We start from the raw sequence: 26,199 nt of genomic DNA, 5'->3' as shown, positions 1-26,199 counted from the left end.
GCAGATCGGTACTCAGCTTCAGCCCCAGGGGAGCTGCAAGATAGACTGATACCCTCACAGGTTTGGCTCTGTGTCCCCACCCAAATCTCATCTGGAATTGTAATTCTCCTGTGTCAAGGGAGGAACCTGGTGGGAGGGGATTGGATTTGGGGACAGTTTCCCCCGTGCTGCTCCCCGGATAGTGAGGTAGTTCTCAGGAGAGCTGATGGTATCAAAGTGTGGCACTTACTGGTTCTCCACTCACTCCCTCCTGCCATCTTGTGAAGAAGGTGCCAGCTTCCCCTTCACCTTCTGCCATGATTGCAAGTTTCCTGAACTGCAAGTCAGTTAAGCCTGTTTCCTTTATAAATTACCCAGTCTCACGTATTTCTTTAGAGCAGTGTGAAAACAAACGAATATAATCTCCTTCCCTGAGGTGCCTTCTCCTTAGGCAACCAGCTGCCCCCATGCTCCTCCTCTGCCCCCTGGTATTTCCTTTCGCCTCATGAGGCCCAAGTGATCCACATGGCCAGCCCCAGCCCCATCCTACTGCTGGCCCATGTGGCTGCTGGAGAGGCTGGGCTCCTTTCCTTACCCCAAGGCTGCCTGATATGCTTTCTGGATCCTGGAGAAAACTGATCCACTCTTCTCATACTGATGCAACTTCTTTCAAGACCTCAAAACTGGACAGCGTGAACTTGTCTTGTTTCTTGTCTCTTCTTGCTAGGCCTGTCATTGGTACAGTCCGAGATGTGGAGTCGGGGGAGACAATGGATGAATGGACAGTAGTCCAGGGAGATGTCCCTGTGAGTCCTGAACTGGGCCCTTCCTCCAGTGAGAAGCCTTCCTGAGTGAGTTTATACAGTCATCCCTTGGTATCCATGGAGGATTAGTTCTAGGGTCCCCAGGGATGCCAAAATCCATGGATACTCAAGTCTCTGACATAACATGGCCTAGTATTTACATATAAGCTATGCACATCCTCCCATATACATTAGACCATCTCTAGATTATTCATGATGTGTAATACAATGCAGATGCTATATAAATGGTTGTGATACTGTATTGTTTAGGGAATGATGACAAGAACAAAGTCTGCACATGTTCAGTAGAGACACAACCATCCAATTTATTTTCTGAATATTTTCCATCCGCTGTTGGCTGAATCCACAGATACAGAGCTCCTAGATACGAGTGCCAAGTATCCTTTGAGAGTAGGGTGGGTGAGGTTGCTAATGAGTACAGGGGAGCAGGTGTTGATCAGGAGGGCCCTGCACTGGGGTATCTGGACGCCCTGTCTCAGGACTTGAGACTCCGTTTGGATGGCACAGGCAGACTAAGCCCAAGTCAAAGCCCTCCCCTTGGATGTTCATTTTATCCCAAGCTCTTTCTGGACCCTGGAATTTGGCATCCCTTAGGCCGTGGGTGGAAGGACAGCTGAGCCACGTGTTAGATAATATGTCTAGAGGAGTGAGCCCCTACTGTGTGCCCAGCACTTTCCCCACAGGATCCTCTAGCTAAAATATACAAGGGTCATGGAGAGAAATACCCAGTTAAAATACCAGAAATGAAGAAGTGATACCATTAGAGACACTAAAAAAGACCATTAGAGATACTAAATAACCATTAGTTAATAGTATTAGCTTTTGTATTCTGAGATTCAACAGAAACAGTCACTTCCCTCCACCCCTATGTGTATCCCAGGACTACCCTGGGTAGGGAGGGCTGAGTTCAGGGAGGTCTGATGCTGGTCCTGGGCTCCGGGGATGACAGTGATGAGGAACTGGGTGCACACATGAGTGGGGGAGCCAGGCCTGGCCAGAGAAGTAACACACATGTGCACAGACATGTTTACCCACATACACGTGTGCACACATGTGCACAAACACAATGCAGGCAGGCATGTTGATGCCTCAGGCAGCGGAGGACCTGACTCTGGGCCCTGCTGACCCGGGCAAGGCCCCATTGTGATGCGTGCCATGACATCAGAATGTCACTGGTGCTTAGCACCTATCCGCTCTCCAGCCTGTGTCTGTGTTCTACAGCAGTTACTAACACACAGTGGTGTTGGTGAGCAGCTTGTGGACTCAAAGGTTTTCTCCCTGAGAGGCATAACCCAGGCCAACTGATTCATCAGAATCAGGTGAGTGTCACCTGCTCTCTTCCCTCCAGGCTGACTTGGGGACAGTGGCTATGGTATGGGCGGTGTTGGCCTCTGGGCAGCTACAGAGGAGGGTCATCCCTGAGCAGTCACCGGGCGCCCGTTCTACACTGCCTGTGTAGACAATTTTCTCTTTCGTCCTCATGGTGGCTTCGTAGAGTGGGTGCTGTTCCCGAATGTACCCATTCCACAGGTGAGACATCTGGGGTCAGAGAGGCGGTAACCGGCCCGAGAATCCAGACATGACCCTGGGTTTTGCTCTCAGCCCTGCTGTGTGCCGTGCTAGACTTCAGGCCTCAACCCTGAGACCTCCCTGCTCTAGATCCCAAATCTGCCCAGATTTCCGATCCCGATGGGGCAGAGCCTGGCCGTGGAAGAGACACTGGGATGGATCCACTGTGGGTGGGGAGGAGGGAAGGGTCCTCAGAACACACCTGGGGCCTAAGCTGGGTCCTGATGGTCACTGTGGGACCCACTGGACACACACAGTCCCTTGTCTGGGAGTGGCATGGGGAGCCTTCTGCCCTTGGGGAGTTGTGGAAAGTGAAGGAGCCCTGGAGGGCTGGCTGAGGGGAGACTATCTTCTCTTGTGTTCAAAGGGGTCCAGGCACTGGGGTTCTCCCCAAGTATTTCTTATTCTGTCTGGCCTTGCTTTCCTTTTGCCCCGAGTATTCTCAGGAAGGATGGTCCATCTAGATGTTCTCCAGGAACGAGGACCCACTGTTCTTCATCAGTCACCCAGGAAAATGAAGCCCCCTCCTGTAGGGACAGCTCAGAATGGTGGAGTCCACAGTCCCTCCCTGAGAGATGTGGTTTCCATGAGCACAGTGGCTGCTTTGGAGACAGTAGATCATTTTCATCCCCAAAACCAAACACACTCCTGCTCAAATGGCGTTATTCCTAAAGCAGCTTCACTGGTTAGACTGAAGGGCCACGGTAGCCCAAGTGATGAGCAGGGTAGAACGGAGCAGTCAGGAGAGATCTTGTTCCCCGTAGGAAACTGGGCATCTCTGTGGCCCTGAGCATTCAAGGAGGCCGATCGTACAGAGACCTCTGGTGCCCGACCGCAGTTCGCATCCACATCCCTGGAATAGCCCATCACAGGCTTTTCACCCTTGGCAAGTGGACACCATTCACCCTGCCGGGGCAGGTGTGTGTGCATTTCCTGGCATAAGGGGACAATGGGATTCTCTGTCCAGGTCCCACTCTTCTTGAGTCCTTGGGAAGATGCCCACCCCTGCTTGGGGCTTCAGACTGCAGAGACCCATGGAGGTGTGGGCCACGGGGTTTGGCCCCTTTTTACCGGAGTGCAGTGGTGGAATGAAGGTTATACAACCAGCCAGCATCTGGGAGCCCGACGGGAGCGGTTCAGGGGTTCTCTGAAGCTGTCGGGTACAGTGTAACCTTTAGACAATTTTGTCTCACAGGATGGACATGATAGAGGACGCAGATAGTTTGCAGGCACAGGAGCGGGAGGACATAATTATGAAGTATCAGAAGGTACAGTTGGGTCTGCTCCTTGGAGGGAGGTCTCTTCCAGTGCACCCTAGTCAAAGGGTCCTGGGTTCCCTAGGAGCACAGGGCAGGGACGGGTGGCCAATACCCCCAGGCCCTTGCACCGTTTACCTTGGACCCCTCACTAAGGCTCCCTCTGGGTTACAGGGACACCGAGCTGGGCTGCCAGAGGACAAGGGGCCTGAGCCTGTTGAAATCTACAGCAGCATTGATCGCTTTGGGATTCTGCAGTGAGTCCTCTGTGCTCCCCTCACCCCTAAAGCAGCTGTCTCAGCTCAGGGATGGGTTTGCTTCTAGAAAAGCCTTTCTGACACAGGACATGTCTCGCCAGGTCTGGCCAACCTCTTTTCCAGGGTCAGAACTCCTCCCTGGCTCCCCTGGAGGTCCAGCCTGAGGTTGTGGTTGGGCCAGAGGTGCAAGGCCCATGTAGGGAGTGGGTGGGAATGGAGACTGGGCTAGGCCAGGCCCCTGGGCTCTCAGCAGTTCTGTCGGCAAGTTAGCACAAGAGGAGCGGGGCAGCCTGAGGTTCTGGCCCTGTGTACCAGGAGACAACCCTGGTGAGATCCAAGGGTTGTGGCCACAGGGTGAGGAGACACCTGGCCCAGCCTCAGGGCTGTTGTCCAGCAGGTCTCTCAGAGCCCACCTGCCCCTGTCCTCCCCCATTTCCCTAGAACTACAGCCCTCCCTGTCCCCATGGGGAAGGGGGAAAGGTGTGGGGACAGTGGGGGCTTTGGCCCGAAGAGAATGGGGGAGAAGACGGGAAGGGCCCCGCTCTGGGCATCTCACGGTGAGACTAGGGAGGCAGCAGGGTTTGTGGTTAAAGACCCTGGGTCTGGTGCTGGGAAGGGATCTGGGGCCAGGTAAGAGGAGCCCAGCCTGGAGCCCATCCCTCAGGGATCATAGGATGGAGAGAGAGCGGATGCCGGGCAAGATAAGGTGGGAGGGAGCTTATGAGGCGTGCCACTTCTGAAACGCAGGCTGTGTGGCTCAGGTATAGGGAGAGGCAGGTGGATGCTTGGCCAGCCTTGGAGCTGTTGTCCAGCAGGTCTCTGAGGGCCCACCTGCGCCTGTTCTCCCCCATGTCCTTAGATCTACAGCCCTCACTGTCCCCATGGGGAAGGGGGAAAGGCATGGGGACAGTGGGGGTTGTGGCCCTAGGGGAATGGGGAAGAAGATGGGCAGGGCCCCATTCTGGGCATGTCACAGTGAGGCCAGGGAGGCAGCAGGGCTTGTGACTAAAGACCCTGTGTCTGGTGCCAGGAAGGGATCTGGGGCCAGGTAAGAGGAGCCCAGCCAGGAGCCCATCCTTTGGGCATCATAGGATGGAGAGAGAGAGCATCCCGGGGGAGGTAGGGTGTGAGGGAGCTGATGAGCCGTGCCACTTCTGAAATGCAGGGTGTGTGGCTCAGATGCAGGGAGAGGCAGGTGGATGCTGGGAGGTCAGAACCTGCAAGAGCCTTGGGGCTGTCAAGTGGGATGGGTCCCTGGTGCACCCAGAGTACACCGGGCAGGTCTCAGGGCAGGCTCCCTTGACCCAGGTGGGGTGATGTGGTCACTCCCTGAGGGACTCCTGTCAGGGCCCGGTCGCCCACCCTAGGTGGCCCCCATCCCATCTCAGGGCTAACCTTTCTCAGCTCCAGCAGAAAGCACCACCTCGAGTCCAGGACGGGCAGCCCCATTGTGCAGCCTGACCACCCCCCATGCCAGGGTCCCACTAACCCCAGCCAGGCTGTACTGGGAGTCCCTGTACTCCTTCTTCTCCCAGGTCCTGCCCCTCCTGGGAGTCAGCCCCACAGGAAGGCCCTTGTCCTCCCTTCCCTGTGCCTTCTCCTGGGCTGAGTCCTGAGCTGGATAGGGACAGAGCCAGTCCTTTCTGGGGGTCGGCTCCCAGGCTTGGGTGGCTCCAGGCCTTGTGCAGGTCCTCAGCTCTGCCTGGGTTGCCTTACAGTGAGACGGAGCTCCCTCCTGTGACTGCCCGGGAGGCAAAGGTAAGAGCCTGATGCATGGAGGGGCTGGTCCAGGGATGTAGGGACTGGGCGGGTGGTCAGTGAGGCAGAGGAAGCAGCTGGCCTGGGTGGTGGCGGGTGAGGGCAACACGCTGTCATTGGGAGGGGCAGCAGAGACCTGACCCCAAGTTGCCGTAACTTTGGCAGTTTGTTAAGATTCCAAAGTGAGAACCACAGTCCTGGCTTGGAAGTGGCTGCCTGCTTGTATCAGGAACCCACCTAGAAGCTGGGACCTAAGACTGGTGTATCTGTGGCCTGAGGATGGCACATCCTGGGGTCCCAAAGCCAGCCCACTGGTGCTCATTTGCTCAAAGGCTCTCAGCCCTTAGGGTCTGCCCTTCCCTGGCTCCTTCCAGCTGGGTCCCACCAGGGATCCAGAGCCCAAGACCCAGCATCCACGGGCGGCTCTGGGAAGCCTGGCAGCTCCGCTAACTCCAACATGTCTCATTTGGCAGCAAATTCGGCAGGAGAGAAAAAGAAAGAACAAGTGGCTGGAGATGCTGGGTGAATGGGAGACATATAAAAACAGCAAAAAGGTAATGTGTGGAGGGAGAGGCCCCTGGAAGTACTCTCTGCAGAGACAGGGGTCAGGCACCCATGGCTTTGGCCTGGCACCATCAGCCTCTCAGAGCGGGGGTGGCACACTGTCCTTGCCCAGAGGACTGCAGGCCTGGTCGCCAGATTGCCTGCCTATTCATGCAAGTGTCACCTTGCTGGGAGGGAATCTGAATCTAGGGCTGGGACCACCTGGAGTTCAAGGCTAGGGATGCCCTAGTGACCTGAAGGAAAAAAAAGGTGCAGATCAGAGTTTCGACTCTGAGTGTCCATCCACTCTTTCAGTCCTGGGAAGGCAGACCCTGTCCCAGCTTGATCTCACCTCTACTGAGGAATCATGGGGCCAAAACCGACAATTTCCAGAATCCCCAGGCTCTGGTCCTTGCTGGGGTCACCCCATGGCCTGTGACACCAGATTGTTTTCTGCCCACAGCTCATAGATCACATCTATAGGGGCGTTCCCATGAACATCAGGGGCCCAGTGTGGTCAGTCCTCCTGAACATTCAGGAAATCAAGTCGAAAAACCCCAGAAAATATAAGGTACTGTCAGCCAGAGCACAACAAACAGGACAGGCCGTGTCAGGGGCCCAGGTCTCCAGCTGGAGGGAACGTCAAGCCCACCCTGTTGGGGGTGGAGGGGATGGTCAGATGCACATCCTGGGCATGGACAGTGGCATAGTCACCACAGACAAACTCAGCTCTGGTGACCCTCCCTGGCTTCAGTAACAAGCCAAAAAGCAGCTTTGTGCAGAAGGAAACCTTCCTTCTTTCCTTCCTTCCCAAAGTGCTGACTGTGGGCTGACTGCCATTTGGGGCAGGGAGGCTTCCATCTGTTCTGAGGCTGCTTCCTCCTCTTGGCCCTGCAGATCATGAAGGAGAAGGGCAAGAGGTCATCTGAACACATCCACCAGATCAACCTGGACGTGAGCAGGACTCTCCGGAACCATATCTTCTTCAAGGATCGATATGGAGCCAAGTAAGCCTACGGGAGCCTCAGGGTCCCAGTGGAGATGGGGTGAACAAGAGGGATGGAGACTTCCCCGCAGCAGAAGCCAGGGTCACCCAGCAGGGATGACAGAGCTGCCAAGAGCTCTCCTGGCCCAGGGAGCAGCCGGCACCATGAACCGAGCACCTCCCTGGTTCCAAGCCCTGGGCCAGGCTGGAACATGTGGGGCCAGAACCCAGGAGGATCCTGAGGAGACAGAAAACAGCAAAGAAAATCACGCACAATGGTGAAAGGTGCTCTCCCTGACCCATGGGGACGCATGGTAGGACCCACGGGAGGGTGGCAGGATGGAGGGCCCATAAGCCTCCCCAGGCAACACTGACAGCACCAAATGCTGGGAGAATTAGGGGTCCTGGAAACTCTCATCCAGGTCTGCTGGGAACATGACATGGCACAGCCACGTTGGCAGCCAGTTGGGCAGTGGCTCACAAAGCTCAATGGACTTGAACCACGCATCCCCAAGGTGTCACAGATATTGAACCCACTGATTTGAAAACTGACATCCACATGAAACCTGCATGCCACGTTCACTGCTTGATTCATTGTCACTCACACACGGAGCCTTCGGGGATGGCCTTCAACATGGGAATGGGGAGAGACAGGCTGTTCCTCCGTTCAAACGGGAAGACCTGGTGAGAAAAGGGAACAAACCAGTGATGGCTGCACGAATGTGGGTGGATCCTAGATGCATTTTGCTAAGGGAAAGAAGCCAGACCCAATAAGCTACCACAGTAGGATTCCCATTCCTAGGCCATTCTTGAAAAGGCCAAACCATAGGGACTGAGAAGCAGTCTGGGTGGCCAGGGGCTAACGGATCGGGGAGAGGCTGGGTGCATAGGGGAAACCCTGGAGATTTGGAAGATGAAGGAGTCTCTCCAGGAGGGGCTGGAGCAGTGGCCAGGAGACTGCACATTGGTTTGGAACCATGGAGGAACTGTACACCCAAAGACTGAACTGGTGTGTGTGCAAACTGGAAAAAAAAAATCATTCAGCGTGAAAAGGATCGGTCAACTCACTGTAGAACTGGGCTATTTGCATGTCACAGATGTGGATTTTACTGAAACATTTCTTCAACAGTCTCAGGCCCTGAAGAGCTCACTGCTTATCTTGTGAATCATCTGAACCTGAAATGGGATTTGTTGTTAGGATTTGTAGACAAAGTGAAACTAAAAGTATCTGCACAAACCAAACCATAGCCCCCTTTCTCTGTTTCCTAGGCAGCGGGAACTATTCTACATCCTCCTGGCATATTCGGAGTATAACCTGGTGAGTATTCCCGGCAGTGAGGTTCCCGGGCCATATTTCCATCTTCACAGGAGTGGGTGTCTGGTGGGGGTGTCGTTGCTTCTTTTAAAGTTAGTATTTGTGACCCACCAGGATATAGGAGGTAGGAGTCCAGCTCACTGCTGGCATAAACCTCCAAGCAAGGCAGTGGTCTCAAGGGGTCAAGCTGAGACACAAAGGAGTTGGGGCCTGGACTCCTGGTGTCACCTGGGCCTGACCACCACTTCTCAGAACAGGAAATGACACCCTCCTCCTGGGGCTGCCTCAAAGCCCGGGAGTTTGGCAGTGTCACACGCAGGACAGTGCTCTCAGGAGACATTTTGGACAAGGTGCTGAAGTGCCTGATGGACTTGGCTCTTGTCATGAAATGAATTTGCATCCTGAGGAAGCCTCTTCCTCATAGGAAGCCTCCCCAGTCACCTCTGCCCTCTCCAATGACATGAGTCCTCCCAGGTGACCTCAGCCCTCCCAGGTGATGTCCTTCCATGGTGACTCTGGCTCTTGCAGGAGGTGGGCTACTGCAGGGACCTGAGCCACATCGCCGCCTTGTTCCTCCTTTACCTGCCTGAGGAGGATGCATTCTGGGCACTGGTGCAGCTGCTGGCCAGTGAGAGGCACTCCCTGCCGGGTAGGTGAACAGCTGCCCCTGGGGCCTCATGCAGCCAGACCCGGGGACGGCCACCGTGGCCAGATGATCTCGGCTTTCAGCCAAGGCACCATCCTTGTGTCGCCAGCTTGTTGGGAGCCTTTAGGACATCTCTGCTGAGGGTCCCACAGGAGTCCACAGATGCCTTTCATCCCCATCAGCAGAGGGCATCTCATCCTCCCCGTGGCCACCCTCTGTGTCCTGGAGCCACGCCCTCCGGCTCTGATTATGTGCAGCTGACTCTCCCCTCCCTGAGAGTCCTCCTGCCCTCCAGCTGCCTGGGCTCCTGCTGCCCTTGGTGCCCACGAATGGGCTGACCAAGCCCAGGTGGCAGCATCTCCCCATCCCGTGTCCCCTGGCACGACCCCACTTCCAGGAGATGACCAGGAAGCCCAGCCCCCACCCTATACTGGCCGCTCTGTTGTGGCCTCAAAGTCAGGCTTGCCCTTTTTGCGCCCTAGCCCGGGAGGCCTCCAGGGGAACCTCCAGCCAGGCTCCAGGGGATGTTCCTGTCCCACCTCCCCAGGGCAAAGGCCACATGGTGGGGTCACCAGATGGGAGGGTGGGAGGCCTTCGGGTTTGGGGGCCTCTGCAGCTGCCCAGCTCTTGCAGCTGATGGCTCCACATCTTGGGGGAAGGCTCTGATTTCATGATGGGCTGGGGGCTTCTCAGGATTCCACAGCCCAAATGGTGGGACAGTCCAGGGGCTCCAAGACCAACAGGAGCATGTGGTACCCAAGTCACAACCCAAGACCATGTGGCATCAGGTGAGTTTATGGTCCCCTCGGCTCTTCTCAGAGGCCCTGCCTCCCGTGGGGCTGTAGGAGCAGGGGGACTGGAACCCCTCGTGGGACTGGTGACTGGCGGAGTCTCAGCCAGGGCCTGACCTGGGACGTTGGGTTCTCCATGGTCTGGGAGTTGGTTTCCTTTCCTGCCCTGGAGGAGACAGAGGCACAGGGATGGGGGCCCAGCTCCTGCAGAGCAGGGCAAAGGGCAGTGTGTCCACCGGGAGTGTGGGAAGGGGACAGTGTTGTGGGGAGCTCTGGACACCACCCAGTGTTCTGCACTAGGGGAAGGGTCTTCAGAGGCCCTGGAAGATGGAGGTTTTTAGGGCAGCCCAGGGGGCCCTGAGCACCTCTGTTCCTCCCATCAGGACAAGGAAGGTCTATGCGGGCAGTGTTCCTCGTTAGGCTGCCTTCTCCGGATGTTGATTCAAGGGGTAAGGAGGCATAGGGAGATCCTGGCTCAGGGACCCTCCTTGCCCTGCAGTGCCCTGCTTCCCCATCCCGGGGGTCTGGCTCACTCCCAGCCCACAGGAGGCTCAGGCGGGTCCCCGAAAGTCACACAAGCAAAACCCTCTGCCCAAGAGGGGTCATCCCAGGGCAATGGCTGGGGCTCAGGCCCAGCTTCATGGGCTGACTGGGCCAGGACCAAACTTGAGAGGGCTCAGGGAAGCCTCAAGCCCTGGGCAAGCCCCTCTCTCCAGGAGCCACATCCCCACTCAAATGAGTGCCCCCTATGAGGAGCTGCAAGACCTTGTCTGACCCAGCATTCTGGATGGCTCAGGCGGCCCTCATGGGGAAGGTCACTGACTCTGGAGACTGAAGCCCCAATGTGCGCAGCTCGAGCCACCAGCCCCAGCCTGGAAGGGCCAGGTTCTCTCACACCTGCTGTCCCCACAGATCTCTCTCGGGCTCACCCTGCGCCTGTGGGACGTGTATTTGCTGGAAGGAGGACAGGTGTTGATGCCGATAACAAGCATTGCCTTTAAGGTTCAGAAGAGTAAGTCTACGTGTGCCCAGTGGGGCCTGGGGAGCCCTGCGGTCAGAACCCGACTGGCCCGAGGGCAGCTTCCTCACCCTGTCCTCATGATCCTCTGTTCTGGCCCAGAGGGAGGTCTGGCCAGGTGGGCTGGGCAGGGCACTGTGACACCGAGCCCATCCCCCACATGACCCAGATGAAAGTCGGGAGTGTGGTGAACACTTCCCTGCCCAGATCACCCCCCAGCCACAGTCTACTGTGTACATGTGGACGCCTGGGGTGGCCACAAAAGGATCTGGCACCGCCCAGTGGGAGACTGAAGTGGCCACAGGGTATGAGCTGTGACCATTCCCAGGTAACTCTCTTGGCCTGATATCCACCCTGTCCCTAGAGCGCCTCATGAAGACATCCAGGTCTGGCCGGTGGGCACGTTTTCGGAACCAGTTCTTTGATACGTGGGCCATGGACGATGACACTGTGCTCAAGCGTCTTAGGGCCTCTACGAAGAAACTAACAAGGAAGCAAGGGGACCTGCCACCCCCAGGTGGGCTCCAGTGCCATGTCCCCTCCCATGTCACCCTCTTGGGCAGTCAGTAGTGGGCGAGTGCCCCGGACCAGCAACCCTACTACCTGGGCCTTCCTCTTCACCTTTTCTTCCTCCTCTTCCTCCTGGACTCTAGGAAAGTACAAGAGGCCCACCGGCCCTCAGGGCAGGCACTCAGTGCGTGTGTACTGGACGTGTTGTGCACACAGGAGGGGGATGTGGGCAAGACCCTCCAACAAGCCCCCTCCCACTTTCCATGGTGTCTTGCTCTCCCCCTCACAGGGCCTTCAAAGTTACTAGAGGAGCCAGACCCATTTGTGGGAGACCCTGCCCCTCCCTGCAATCACCCACAGCCTCAGAGAGCAGCAGAGGCCCCTCACTCCTGCACGCTCCTCCAGGGTTGCCAGGACAACAAGACTTGAGCAAGGGAGACAAGGGAATTGGGTGTCCCTGACCCACAGTGCATTCAGGGAGAGGGCACAGGTGGGACCCCGGGCCCAGAGCCAGAGCCAGAGCCAAGAGTTCAGCCAGATGTGGGAAGGGTCAGTCCTGGCATGGACTGGGCAGCCCAGGGAGGCAGAGGGTGACCCACATCCGGGCCCAATCACCCACTGCGGAGACAGGTCCCCATGTGAGGTGGTAAAGGGCTGGGTGACATCCAAGGCCCCTCCCACCTGAGTTCTGACTGGGGCCATATCCCAAGCCCAACAGCCCTGGGACGAAGGTGTGTGGCAGGAAGCCCCCAGCCAGTCTGAACCCTGGGGGCAGTCCCAGGAGCCACCCGCCATGCCCCAACAGCTTCCCCATGCCAGGCAGCACACACCCCTCCCTCTGGGATCAGCAGACTACAGGCGTGTCCTCAGTGTCAGACCACGGGGCCACACAGAGACCCCAAGGACTCCAGAGATGCAGGCAGGTGGGGCCCAGCCCGGAAAGGGCTCACTGGAGACACTGACCACGTCTGTTTTCCTTTCAGCCAAGCCCAAGCAAGGGTCCTCAGCACCCAGTCCTGTGCCAGCTTCACGTGGCAGGAAGACCATCTGCAAGGGGGACAGGCAGGCCCCTCCAGGCCCACCAGCCCGGTTCCAGCGGCCCATTTGGCCAGCTTCTCTGCCATGGGCACCTCGTTCTTCCACACCCTGTCCTGGTGACGCTGTCTGGGAAGACACCTACCCTGTGGGCACTCAGGGTGTGCCCAGCCTGGCCCTGGCTCAGGGAGGACCTCAGGGTTCCTGGAGATTCCTGGAGTGGAACTCGATGCCCCGCCTCCCGACAGACCTGGATGTAGGGGGCCCTTGGTTCCCTCATTATGATTTCGAACAGAGCTGCTGGGTCCCTGCCATATCCCAGGAGGACCAGCTGGCCACCTGCTGGCAGGCTGAGCACTCTGCGGAGGGGGTGAGATTGGCTTTCACTGCGCTCAGCCACAATGTGGACATAGACTTCCGGGCCCTGCAGTGCACCCAGCACTGATTCCAACCAGGACACCCCCTTCAGAGCTAGGGACAAACAGCCATGCGCTCCCACCTCAGGGCCTTGCCTCTGCCACCTCTACTTGGAAAGTGTTCAGTTCCCTCCAGGCTTCTAGAAGCATCTGGGCCAGGGCTCATGGCAGAGGTAATTTCCCGAGGCTTAACAACCCAAGCAGGTTTCGCATCCTCATTTTATTTTTTGTTAAACTTATGAAAATTTATTAAGAAAGTGTGCAGCTCGAAACACATGCACAGATGGAACACACCAGCACCCAGATCACAAAGCCAACAATGCCCAGCCCCTCCCAGCACCCCCAGCCCTGCGACCAGCATTCTGAATTCTAATGACACCATGAGCCTACCTTTGTACTTGAAACTCATGGAAGGGTAACCACCTTCATGTTTTAAAATAAATGTTTCTTCCTGTTGAAATGATTTTAGATATACAGAAATATTGAAAAGGCACTATAGTGTCCTCCTACACCTTCCATCTAGCTGCCCCTAATAATGATGTTTTGTAGTAGCGTGGCACATAAGAAATTTAGGCCGGGTGTGGTGGCTCACAACAGTAATCCCAGCAATTTGAGAGGTCGAGGTGGGAGGTTCAGGTTCACTTGAGTCTAGAAGTCAGAGACCAGCCTGGGAAACATAGGTGGACCCTGTCTCTAGAGAAAAGTCAAAGAAATTAGCCAGGCATGGTGGCATGTGCCACCTAGTCAAGAGGCTGAGGCAGGAGGATTGCTGGAGCCCATGAGTTCCAGGAAGCAGTGAGCCATGATTGCACCACTACACTCCAGCCTGGGCAACAGAGCCAGACTCCATCTTCAAACAAACAAACAAACAAACAAAACTTATTCATGTAACCAAACACCACCTGTTCCCCAAAAACCTATTGAAATTTTTAAAAAGAGAAAGATAATGCTTGTGAAGTACACATTGTCTTTCTCTCATACTGCCACCTAAGTTATATTTATGAACAACTATAGTAGGCCAGATATTGGTGATATAAGTTATGTAACTACAAAGAAGTTTTTTTTAATTGTTACTCATTTTTATCTCTGTATTTGTTTGAAGTTTACTAACCAAATAATAGAAACATTTCCTCCTCCTTACACAGAACTGCCTTACTCTTCTGGATGATGAGGATCATAGATTGGAATATTTGAAAATCCAGGATGAACAACACCTGGTAATTGAAGGTACAAGATGGAAGCATGCATCTATATTAAATTTTCAAGGGGAAGAATTTAAAGAGTTACTAATAACCCATTTTATAATTTTCTCCAAGACAACTATTATTTGATCATTATGTTTTTATGACAAAGAAACCCTTTGGAAAAAAAAGAAAAAGAAAACCCTTTGAACTCTTATGTAATCCTACCATATGATTTAGATTGCTTTAAAGGGAAAATATTCTGTTTTTAGTCATTGACAAAGGATGGGAATGGTAGATAAAAACAAGTGAATTCAGTTTACAAATTTATACTTCCTTAAAATTTTCAAGTTGCTGCTTTGAGTTTGAGTAGAGAGCAACTTTCTTGCATAGTTAGTAGCACAGGCTTTCATTAGTCATCAACACTGGCTACTCACTGACAGAGCTACTTGTATATTCATAGATTTACACACTGGCATACACATGCCATTAAAAACTTTTTAATTGTGTCTTTTCCCATCAAGTTTTGTGGCAACGTTGTTAGCTGCCTTTGTATTCAAATGAATAGGCCGGGCGCAGTGACTCACACCTGTAATCCCAGCACTTTGGGAGGCCAAGATGGGTGGATCACTTGAGGTCGGGAGTTCAAGACCAGCCTGGCCAACATGGTGAAATCTGTCTCTGCTAAAAATACAAAAATTAGCTGGGTGTGGTGGCACGTGCCTGTAGTCCCAGCTACTCAGGAAGCTGAGGCACGAGAATCAGTCAAGCCCAGGAGGTGGAGGTTGCAGTGACTCAAGATCACGTCACTGCACTCCAACCTGGAGGACAAAGCCAGACTGTCTGAAAAAAAAAAAAAAAAAGGAATAAATTACTCTGACAGTTGTTACAATTTAAGAAGGAATTGTAATATTTCTAATGTTTTAAGTATAAGAAATTCCATTGTTTCTGAACTTTAATTACTTCTGTAGATGGTTAAGTATAATTTTACTTCAAGTAGGTAATTGAGGGAAAAGATTATTCAAACCAAGTGACTTTAAAGTCCTCAATATGAAGAATAGGAATGGTTTTAGAGCCAATTACAGGCATGTGCTGCATAAAGATGTTTGACAACAAAAGACCTGTATATAGCAGTGGTCCCATAAGATTATAATACTGTATTTTTAGTTGTACCTTTTCTGTGTTCTAACATGTTTAGATACACAAATACTTACCATTGTGTTACAGTTGCCTACAGTGTTCAATACAGTAACATACTGTACAGGTTTGTAGCCAAGGAGCAACAGCCTATACCATACATAGCCTAGGTTTGTGTAGGTACACACCGTGATATTCACACAAAGACAAAATCACCTAATGATGCATTTCTCAGAATGTAACCTCATCGGTAAGCAATGCATGTACTAAAATTAACTAGATTTTAAAACTTCTGATTTAGGAATAAGATGTCTTTAAAAAAAAAAAAAAACAGAAGCAATCGAGTGGGTGTAAATTAGATAGATAAGAAATTAACACATTCCTATCTGTCCTTCCAGTTCACAACAAAGATATGAGTTGGCCTGAGGAGATGTCTTTTATAGCAAATAGTAGTAAAATAGATAGACACAAGGGTAGGTCTCCAGTATTATTTTTTAAAGAGATTATTTTAAATGTTTTTTTTTCTTCTCTCAACTATTAAAGTGCTAACAACTTTTGGTTTTCTAGTTCAAAAGTAATTAGGGCCCTTCTTTTTCTTTTTTCCTGAAGCAGCATTTGATGTTGGCAAACCCACCATCAAATTATTTTCTAAATTTCTTTCTAACTCTGCAATTAAATAATTTATATGTTTTAAAAGACATACTAGAAGAAGAATTGTTTGAATTATTTTGAAAAATCATAGCAATTAAAAAGAATAATTGCTGCTTCTGGGTTAAAAGTGAGCATGGATCATCACTGTTGCCAGACACTCTATGAAAAACCTTCTCTAGCATTTCAAAGACCTGCTAGAGAATTATTAGCACCATTTAGCTGATTATGAGAGTTATAAAAAATCTTTTGATTGAATATAAGTAACTGTTCGTGCCATGGCATATTACTACAGCTAAGCTTTGGTTCTCTTATTGTTTGTTCCAGTTCCCATAGAAAAGGGAGCCACGGGTCTAAGCAACCTGGGAAACACATGCTTCATGAACTCAAGCATCCAGTGCGTTAGTAACACACAGCCACTGACACAGTACTTTATCTCAGGGAGACATCTTTATGAACTCAACAGGTAATCTTTCTTGAGTCACTGGCCTCTTAAGCTGTGACTTTGATATAAACCCAATATCACCTAAATTTCCTCTTTTTTCACCCTGCGGGAAAAAGATTTTATCTTATTTGCCCTATTTAATATGAAATAGGCCAAGGAATACATCTCTTATTTCAAAAAGAAAAGATATTTTGATGTGAGATGCTAGGCATTTTTGTGCCCACATGATTGTAATTTATGAGAATCTTTGGCAACAAATTTTCCTCTCAAACTTCTAGGACAAATCCCATTGGTATGAAGGGGCATATGGCTAAATGCTATGGTGATTTAGTACAGGAACTTTGGAGTGGAACTCAGAAGAGTGTTGCCCCATTAAAGCTTCAGGTAAGCAGGTTAAAATAATATAAAAGTATTTAATTCCTAAATAGTTGTTTAATCATTTTTCTGCACTTGTTTTTTGTGTTTAGCCTTTTGGATCCTTCACTTGGTATAAACAAGAGGCCAAATTCTTTTGCTTGTTTAAATATTTGCAAAATACTAGTGTATATGTAGTGGGTAGGATAAAGACCAAAGGTACACTCTAAATTGGGGATGTCATTCATTTTCCTAATTTGTCAAACATCTTATATGAAGAGTAAACCTTTTTTGGTAACACTTCACTATTAGCAGTGTTCTAACTGCAAGGTGGACCTCAGAGTCTTCTTAATTACATCCAATCCAATCCATTTTCAACATAACTAAGATAGTTCTATCTGTAGAATACAAAGAAGGAGGCTGGGAGCAGAGGCTCATGCCTGTAATCTCAGCACTTTGGGAGGCCGAGGTGGGTGGATCACTTGAGGCCAGGAGCTCAAGACCAACTTGGGCAACATGGCAAAACCCTGTCTCTACTAAAAAAAATTAGCCAGGCATAGTGGTGCATGCTTGTAATCCCAGCTACTTGGGAAGCTGAGGCACGAGAAATGCTTGAACCTGGGAGATGGTGTTTGCAATGAGCCAAGATCGCACCACTGCACTCCAGCCTGGGCAACAGAGTAAGACTCTGTCTCCAAAAAGAAAAAAAAAGTAGAAGAATGAATGAATGAAACTAATGAATATAAGTTTTATATTAATATCAGATGTAGTAGATTTTAGTGAAGTTAGGATTATTCATTATTTTTATTTAAATACAAAGCAAAAGCTTTTTATATTACAAATTATTAACTATAACAGCTACACATTTGACTACTTACCTCTTGCCAGGCACTATTCTAATTAATTTGTACCCTCTAAATAATTCTAATGCAGTTAATAAAAGTTAGGATGCAACCAGACCAGAAAATGTAATTGTTGAAGACAACATTACATTATATAAAATAATATATACACATATTATTTTATACATGCTATGTATTATTATATACACATTATTTTATGCATATGTTATGTACATATTATGTACCTATAAAATATACATATTTTATATGCATATAAAAATGTGTAAAACATTATAGAACAGGATGTTTTTCAATGTGAGCAAATGCTGTTTTAGTATTTCTGTCTTAAATAACATCTGTGTGCCTGAAGAACAGTTTGCTTACGTGATACTGACTGAGGACACAGTATTGGCCGAAATAGTTCTCTTTTTTTTTTTTTTTTTGGTCATTTGACGTTAAGATTCAAAAGATTTCATGATTATCCAAAATACATTTGTTGAAATGGAGGCAGACTAAGTACTATACTATTTATTTTCTTACAATGGCTCTGATTGGATTATACGACATGTTCATTCCAAATTTTATGGGTAGGAAATAATGACTGTGACTTCTCTTATATTTATAGTGGACCATAGCAAAATATGCTCCCAGGTTTAATGGGTTTCAGCAACAAGACTCCCAGGAACTTCTGGCTTTTCTCTTGGATGGTCTTCATGAAGATCTCAACCGAGTCCATGAAAAGCCATATGTGGAACTGAAGGACAGTGATGGCCGACCAGACTGGGAAGTAGCTGCAGAGGTTTGTCAGTTTTGAGTTTCTAATGTAAGCAATAGACAAAATGTTCTGGCCACAAATACATGTAGCACAACTTAAATGCAAACTAAACTATCCTGAGATCAGAATTTTACTGCGAAAATGAAGGAATTTCTGTTCCTGTGGTTAACTGTTATGCAATAATGCCAAAACAAAAATACCTTTAATGAATATAGAAAACTGTTGCCAGTTCACATTGTAAACTTGATGGGACTGGATGTAGGAATAATTATCCAGTGGAATTTAAAGAGTCCCCCTAATTGTTAAAGTAATGTATACAGTGACCTATAGGCATGCTTTATAATTGTTAATGGACAAATAACTTTAATATTTACCATTGTTACCTTGATAAGAACAAATGAAAAACAGGATTTTCCATCTCAATTTAATATTTTATGTTAAATGAAGAGTAAGGATTATATTCTTTACATTTAAATGCAATATATTTAACCAGTTTCTGTGAATTTATATAGAAATGCCTCTCTTATGGATTTTGAGAGAAAATTCTCATCTTTTTTATTGCTAGGCCTGGGACAACCATCTAGGAAGAAATAGATCAATTGTTGTGGATTTGTTCCATGGGCAGCTAAGATCTCAAGTCAAATGCAAGACATGTGGGCATATAAGTGTCCGATTTGACCCTTTCAATTTTTTGTCTTTACCACTACCAATGGATAGTGATATGCACTTAGAAATAACAGGTAGGTCATAAAGTTCTGAAAAATTACTTGACTCCATTAAATTTACTTTATTTAAATAGCCTGAATTTGTAAGCATAGTTATTTGTTTACAAATAAAGACTGGTAGTCAGCATATTATAACTGAGCAAGCTAATTTTAGGCATGACTTGAGGTTTGAAAGATGTAGATTGGGGCATTTTTTTTTGGTTTCAAATATGCCAGCAACTCTCTTTAAAACCCCGCAAAGCCACTCATACTTTTATGTCAGATGAACACCAAAAAAAATACGGATTTCACTTAATATTATCCCTAAGTACCATCTGTTTTAGTGTTTACACATAAAATAAAAATTCTAGGCTGAAATATTTGCTATTATATTTACAGGTCAGATATATCTGTACACAGCATTTAAGGCTTTCAATGAAACCTGCATTTTACTGATAAAAGATCTTTTCTCTTTACTAGTGATTAAGTTAGATGGTACTACCCCTGTACGGTATGGACTAAGACTGAATACGGATGAAAAGTACACAGGTTTAAAAAAACAGCTGAGTGATCTCTGTGCACTTAATTCAGAACAAATCCTTCTAGCAGAAGTACATGATTCCAACATAAAGGTAATGTTAACTACTCTAAGAAACTTTTGATTCTATCCTTCAAAGATGACATTTTTCTCGATTATTATGATCAGTTGTTAGGTTATGTGACCAAGAGAGATACTAAAACATAGTGAAAACTGAACAACAACAACAACAAAAAATGCCAAGTTTTCCAACCCAGAAACTTAAAAGAGTTTTCTACTAGAATAAAAGGATAATACTGATGGTGGTATTTTTGAAGAAGGGAAATATGTAAGGCTGCCTGTATGGAGTGTTCTAGCTGTGTCACTATAGTATAGGTTTCCTCCAAAGACTGCTGCTATTACACTTCACAGCTCTTCTATATTACCACTGTTACTAGAATTCTTCCTAGGTTAAAGTATTTGATGTATTTATGAATGTGTGTTTTTAGTATTTATGAATATATATACTTGGTCTTTTAACACACTAAGAAATTAAGAGTAAAGACAAATTGACACCAATCATGTCTTTCTACATACCAGCTGGGGAAACAAATAATCTAATAAATATATTGCCTACTCTAAATTAAGCTCCTGCAACTGGTATTATTTATATTCATCTTTGGGATTTCTGAACACACTCTCACCTCATTGACATTTTCTTCATATGAAATGCAAAAATGGGGTGTCTGAGGGTTGGAATTTAGATCCCTGAAACAAAGGACAAAACTGAAGAAGTCAGTCATATACAACACACTTCTTCCTGTGAAAAGAGATAATAGTTCAACAATTGAGGTTAGTTTTCAGTTATTTTTATCAAGCATTCATCCTTTATGTAGTTGAAAAATTATTCAATCATCTCGTTGGTTTTACGGATGAAAGCACCTAAGACATTCTTTTGAAACACATTAGAGAGAGAACTTTTCCTTTTTATCTGAAACATCCCCCCCTTCTCATCTTGCTGCTGTTTCTGTAGAACTTTCCTCAGGACAACCAAAAAGTAGGACTCTCAGTGAGTGGATTTTTGTGTGCATTTGAAATTCCTGTCCCTGCATCTCCAATTTCAGCTTCTAGTCCAACACAGACAGGTAAGATAGAACTAGAACTCCTTCTCATGATTGCACCTTTAAATATTTGTCTAAGAGTTGTCATCTTTGTTATATTTGTTCATGCAGAGGATATTATAGCAGAAGAGTTTTGGAACCCAAGGGAAACCTTACTGATTATTCCATATTTTTTAGATGAGAAACCTAAAATTTAGAGAACCCAAGTGACTTCAGTTAGATGGGAAGTTGTTAGCTAACATACTCTTGGAATTCAGATCTCTTTGAACTTTTATCTAATACTAACATGGCAACAGCTAGTATGAGAGGAACATACTACCAGAAAATATAAACAATAGATATAGCTAGAAAGAAATCCAATATTATATGTAATTTAATGTGGTCACTCACTGAGTCCTTTTAACCGCTAGTATGCTTTGTCTATTCTTTATGTTACTTACAATTAGGTCAATTAGGCTAATTCCCCAACTACAAAGGGCTTTATGAGGCTCCCCTCATTGATGTGTAGTAGGTAGATAGTCCTGACAGTGAGTTGGTGGATGATCTAATTTTAGTTTTAATTTAGAGCATCACTGTCCAATAGAATTCTGCAGTGGTGGGAACTTCTGTGATCTTTGCCATCCAATATAGTATCCACCAGTCACGTGGACTGTTAAGCACTCGAGATGTGGCTAGTGTGACTGAGAATAATGCATTTGTAATTTTTATTTTATTTTATTTATTTATTTTGAGAAAGGGTCTCACTGTCACCCAGCCTGGAGTGCAGTGGCATCATCTTGGCTCACTGCAGCCTCTGCCTTATGGGCTGGAGCAATCTCCCACCTCAGCCTCCCAAGAAGCTGGAACTACAAATGTGTACCACCATGCCCAGCTGTGGTGTATCTTTTGTAGAGATGGGTTTTCACCATGTTGCCTGGGCTGGTCACTAGCTCCTGGGCTCAAGGGATCTGCTACCTCAGCCTCCCAAAGTGCTAGGATTACAAATGTGAGCTGCCTCATCCAGCCTAATTTAAATTTTACATGTAACATCTGGGTAGAGTTTACCGTATTGGACAGTGTCTTCAAAGGTGAAGAGAAGGAAAAGAAAACAAGTGGTAGAACTGTTTGTGTGCTACAACATGGTGCTGATACAGGTTTCTGCAAAAATTCTGCTTAAGAGTTTCCAGCAGTTACTCTTTCCTTTTCATTTGGTCAAAAGTGTGAGTTAAGGAAGTAAAACTGGAAATTAAAATCTTCCAATAAATCTAGAGTTATTTATACTATGATTTCTCCCTGCCCTGTGTTAAGAGACTACACTGTCTCTGGTCCTCAGGATACTTGAGAAAAGAGCAAAGATGAAAATACCACAAGCTTACGATGCTGTACTTATCTTTGAATTTGTAGATTTCTTCTCTTCGCCATCTACAAATGGAACGTCCACCCTAACTACCAATGGGGACCTACCCCGACCAATATTCGTCCCCAGTGGAATGCCAAACGCTGTTGTGCCATGTGGAACTGAGAAGAACTTCACAAATGGAATGGTTAATGGTCACATGCCATCTCTTCCTGATGGCCCCTTTACAGGTTACCTCATTGCAGTCCACCGAAAAATGGTTAGTTAAATGTTAGGCAACTCACTGCCAGTCTTGCTAGTGTCATTTGTGAAATAGCCATTTTCTGTCTTTGCAACATCGTTGAATGCATTTTCTTCTCTTTTTTTCTTTAATTTTTTAAAATTTAATACATTTACAAATTTTATTTTTTTACTTTTTTATCCTGTCCTCAAAATCTGTTGCTATGAATGCATTTTCAATGTATTATATATGCTAATATAAGTGATCAGAGCCAGGATTTAGTATTACTCATGATGGCTAATGTATGAAATGACATTCCTCATCCATATATTAAGAGGCAACAGGATAGTCAGTGCATCTGAGTACTACTTTCTTGAAAAATTTGTGTCTCCTGGCCAGGTGCAGTGGCTCACACCTGTAATCCCAACACTTTGGGAGGCTGAAGCAGGGGGATCACCTTAGCTCAGGAGTTCAAGGCTATCCTGGGCAACATAGTGAGACCTCGTCTCTACCAAAAAAAAAAAAAAATTTTTAAACTAAGCAGCCATGATGGTGTGGGCCTATAGTCTCAACTACTCTGGAGGCTGAGGCAGGAGGATCACTTGAGACTAGGAGGTCAAAGCTGCAGTGAGCCATGCTTGCTTGCACCACTGCATTCCAGCCTGGGCAAGACCCTGTCTCAAAAAAAGAAAAAGAAAAGAAAGAAAGAAAATGGCCGGGTGCAGTGGCTCACACCTGTAATCCCAGCACTTTGGGAGGCTGAAGCAGGTGGATCACCTGAGGTCAGGATTTCAAGAACAGCCTGGCCAACATGGTGAAACCCCATCTCTACTAAAAATACAAAAATTAGCTGGGCATGGTGGCGTGTGCCTGTAGTTTCAGCTACTCGAGAGGCTGAGGCAGGAGAATTGCTTGAACCCAGGAGGCGGAGGTTGCAGGGAGCGAAGATCGTGCCACAGCACTCCAGCCTGGGTGGTAAAGTGAGACTTTGTCTCAAAAAAAAAAAAAAAGTATCTCCTAAGCCAAACATGTTTAGGAGGAACCCTTGAGGACAGGATTTTGAAGCTATAATATGCTACAATGCTCACACCTGTAAATAACCACTCCACTCCAACTTGGGCAATAAGTGAGACCTTGTCTCTAAAAAATTAGAAAAAAACAAAAACCAACACACACAAAATTTATGTTTCCTGTGTGTTTATGTAGGTATGTACATCTTCACTGCCACATAAATGCGGATGGCTTTGGAAAAGTTTTTTGTTTTGGGTTTTTTTTTTTTTCTTAGAGGACACAAGAATGTTCTTGGGCAAAATCAAGTTGTGCATAATTCCTCTCTTGATAGTCTAATATATAACTATTGCATTAAAGGTTCACTCTTTGGTAAAAAAGAAAAAGGAAGGTTTGAAAACTGTGGTCAGTGGATAATTGTTAAAGAGGTAGTCTTCAGGTATAGTGGCAACTTGGTAGAGTAGAAAGGGCGCTGAACTAGGAATTTAGCCACCTAGGTTTTAGTTCTAATTCTGCCACTAGATAGCTGATTGAGCTCTTTGGACTTTAGTGTCCTAATTTTGTAAAGGAAAGGAAAGGCCAGGCACAGTGGCTCATGCCTGTAATCCCAGCACTTTGGGAGGCCGAGGTGGGTGGATCATGAGGTCAGGAGTTTGAGACCAGCCTGGCCAATATGGTGAAACTCCATCTCTATTAAAAATAAAACAATCAGCCAGGCATGGTGTCACACACCTGTAGTCCCAGCTACTCAGGAGGCTGAGGCAGGAGAATTGCTTGAACCTGGGAGGTGGAGGTAGCTGTGAGCTGAGATCGTGCCATTGCACTCCAGCGTGGGTGATAAGAGTGACACTCCATCTAAAAAAATAAATAAATAAATAAAATAAGTAAATAAAATAAAGTAAAGGAAAGCAGGGTTTCTAGATCAAGTAAATTGATTGTATAGCAGCAACAAGAGAAAATGAAATTGTAAAAAAGGTACTGTATTGGTTTCTTAGGACTGTTATAGCAAATTATCATAAATTTGGTGGCTTTAAACAACAGAAATACATTCTTTTTTTTTTTTTTTATGGAATCTCGCTGTGTCACCCAGGCTGGAGTGCAGTGGCACAATCTCAGCTCACTGTAACCTCTGTCTCCTGGGTTCAAGCAATTCTCCTGCCTCAGCTTCCTGAGTAGCTGGGACTACAGGCACATGCTACCATGCCTGGCTAATTTTTGTATTTTTAGTAGAGATGGGGTTTCACCATTTTGGCCAGGATGGTCTTGACCTGACCTCATGATCTGCCTGCCTCACCCTCCCAAAGTGCTGGGTTTACAGGTGTGAGCCACTGCACCCGGCCCAGAAATTTATTCTTTCACCTTCTGGAGGCCAGAAGTCTGAAACCAAGGTTTCAGTAGGGTGGGGGCTTCCTCCAAATGTTCTAGGAGAGAATGCTTTCTTGTCTCTTCTAACCTCTGGTGGCTTCAGGCATTCTTTGGCTTGTGACTGCATAACTGCAATCCCTGCCTCTTCATAGGGCCTTCTCTCTGTCTTTCTCTGATAAGGATACTTGTCATTGAATTTAGGGCCCACCCAGATAATCCAGGATGATCTCATCTTGACATCCTCAACTTAATTATATCTACAAACATCCTTTTACCAAACTAGGTCACATTTACTGGTTCCAGGGGTTACAACATGGTTATACTGTTTTAGAGGCTACCATTCAACTTAACTACAGATACTATTTATCTTAGTATAAAAAAAATTAAATGCTGAGAAAAATTAAGTACCTAGGAATAAACTTTTAAAATGACACATAAGACATCTATATAGAAAATAAAATATTGATAGGAGTTAAAGAAGACTTAAATATTGGAAGAAGTAAACCATGTTCATGGATTAGAAGACTCGATATTTTAAGATATCAGTTCTCTACAAACTAATCTACAGATGACATATTGCACAATCCCAATAAAAATGCAAAGTCTGCATGTGTTCGTGTGTGTGTGTATGTGTGTGTGTGTGTGTGTGTGTGTGTGTGGTGTGTGAGTTTGTAAGCTGATTCTCACATGTGGAAATACAAAGCATCAGGAATAACCAAGATACTCTCGAAAAAGTATAAGGTATGAGGATATCATCAAGATTAGATATCATCCAGATATCAAGATTTATTTCACAAAGATATGATACTTAATGTCATATTGGTACAAGAAAAGACAAATAGACCATTGGGATAGAATAGAGAGTCCAGAAACCAGTTCACAAATGTATGAACACCTGATTTATAACAAAGATAACATTGCAGGGTGGTGAGAGAAAGACAGTTTTCTCAGCAGGTGGTGCTGGGACAATTAGATATCCATATGAAACTTGGCACCTTCCTTTCACCACAATTCCAGGTGGTCTACAGAGCTAAATTTGAAAGCAAAACAATGAAACAGCCCTTGGAAGATAATAATGGTGAATACATTCCTGACACTACTCGTATAAAAGAAAAGATTAAATTGGACTTCATTAAAATTGATAACCTGGCCGGGTGTGGTGGCTCAGGCCTATAATCCCAGCACTTTGAGAGGCCGAGATGGATGGGTCACAAGGTCAGGAGTTCAAGACCAGCCTGGCCAATATGGTGAAACTCCGTCTCTACTAAAAATACAAAAATTAACTGGGTGTGGTGGTGGGCGAATATAGTCCCAGCTACTCGCTAGGCTGAGGCAGGAGAATCACTTGAACCCCAGAGGTAGAGGTTGCAGTGGGCTGAGATTATGCCATTGCATTCCAGGCTGGGCAACAGAGCGAGACTCCATCTCAAAAAAAAAAAAAAGTGATCAACGACACTAGTAATCAGTGTAATGTAAATTAAAACAATATTATGATATCAGTGCACTCACCTGAATAGGTAAAATTAAACAGACTGGCAGGGTTGCTAAGTAGAGCAACAGGAACTCTCATGCTGATGAGAATATAAATTAATACAACTACTTTGGAATACAATTTTCTAGTTAAAGATAAGCAGTTCTACCTGT

The 26,199-nt window shown here is 47.2% G+C and overlaps 1 protein-coding gene across 2 annotated transcripts in view; it reads left to right on the top strand.

Annotated features, from left to right (window-relative positions):
• Nucleotides 1-1,969: 1,969 nt before the first annotated feature.
• Nucleotides 1,970-26,199, top strand: part of LOC129017725 (ubiquitin carboxyl-terminal hydrolase 6) — a 48,939-nt gene continuing 24,709 nt past the window's right edge. Inside the window, exons 1-24 of one of the 2 annotated variants that reach the window (XM_054458402.2) lie at nucleotides 1,970-2,122; nucleotides 3,137-3,290; nucleotides 3,568-3,640; nucleotides 3,803-3,885; nucleotides 5,604-5,643; nucleotides 6,117-6,197; nucleotides 6,650-6,757; nucleotides 7,084-7,193; nucleotides 8,441-8,489; nucleotides 9,015-9,135; nucleotides 9,826-9,920; nucleotides 10,307-10,372; nucleotides 10,836-10,935; nucleotides 11,306-11,458; nucleotides 12,435-12,856; nucleotides 14,048-14,129; nucleotides 15,619-15,693; nucleotides 16,196-16,334; nucleotides 16,592-16,697; nucleotides 18,135-18,308; nucleotides 18,850-19,024; nucleotides 19,469-19,620; nucleotides 20,539-20,650; nucleotides 22,010-22,221. In XM_054458402.2, coding sequence (XP_054314377.1) covers nucleotides 3,569-3,640; nucleotides 3,803-3,885; nucleotides 5,604-5,643; nucleotides 6,117-6,197; nucleotides 6,650-6,757; nucleotides 7,084-7,193; nucleotides 8,441-8,489; nucleotides 9,015-9,135; nucleotides 9,826-9,920; nucleotides 10,307-10,372; nucleotides 10,836-10,935; nucleotides 11,306-11,458; nucleotides 12,435-12,856; nucleotides 14,048-14,129; nucleotides 15,619-15,693; nucleotides 16,196-16,334; nucleotides 16,592-16,697; nucleotides 18,135-18,308; nucleotides 18,850-19,024; nucleotides 19,469-19,620; nucleotides 20,539-20,650; nucleotides 22,010-22,221 — 2,727 coding nt within the window. In that variant the 5' untranslated portion in view covers nucleotides 1,970-2,122; nucleotides 3,137-3,290; nucleotide 3,568. The remainder of the gene's footprint in view (nucleotides 2,123-3,136; nucleotides 3,291-3,567; nucleotides 3,641-3,802; nucleotides 3,886-5,603; nucleotides 5,644-6,116; nucleotides 6,198-6,649; nucleotides 6,758-7,083; nucleotides 7,194-8,440; nucleotides 8,490-9,014; nucleotides 9,136-9,825; nucleotides 9,921-10,306; nucleotides 10,373-10,835; nucleotides 10,936-11,305; nucleotides 11,459-12,434; nucleotides 12,857-14,047; nucleotides 14,130-15,618; nucleotides 15,694-16,195; nucleotides 16,335-16,591; nucleotides 16,698-18,134; nucleotides 18,309-18,849; nucleotides 19,025-19,468; nucleotides 19,621-20,538; nucleotides 20,651-22,009; nucleotides 22,222-26,199) is intronic. The other variant, XM_054458403.2, reaches the window with a different exon arrangement.

The sequence above is a fragment of the Pongo pygmaeus genome, chromosome 19, assembly GCF_028885625.2.
Source record: "Pongo pygmaeus isolate AG05252 chromosome 19, NHGRI_mPonPyg2-v2.0_pri, whole genome shotgun sequence".
NCBI classification, from domain to species: Eukaryota; Metazoa; Chordata; class Mammalia; order Primates; family Hominidae; genus Pongo; species Pongo pygmaeus.
Note: the sequence above shows the minus strand (reverse complement) of the source record. Positions and strands in the feature narration are given on the sequence as shown.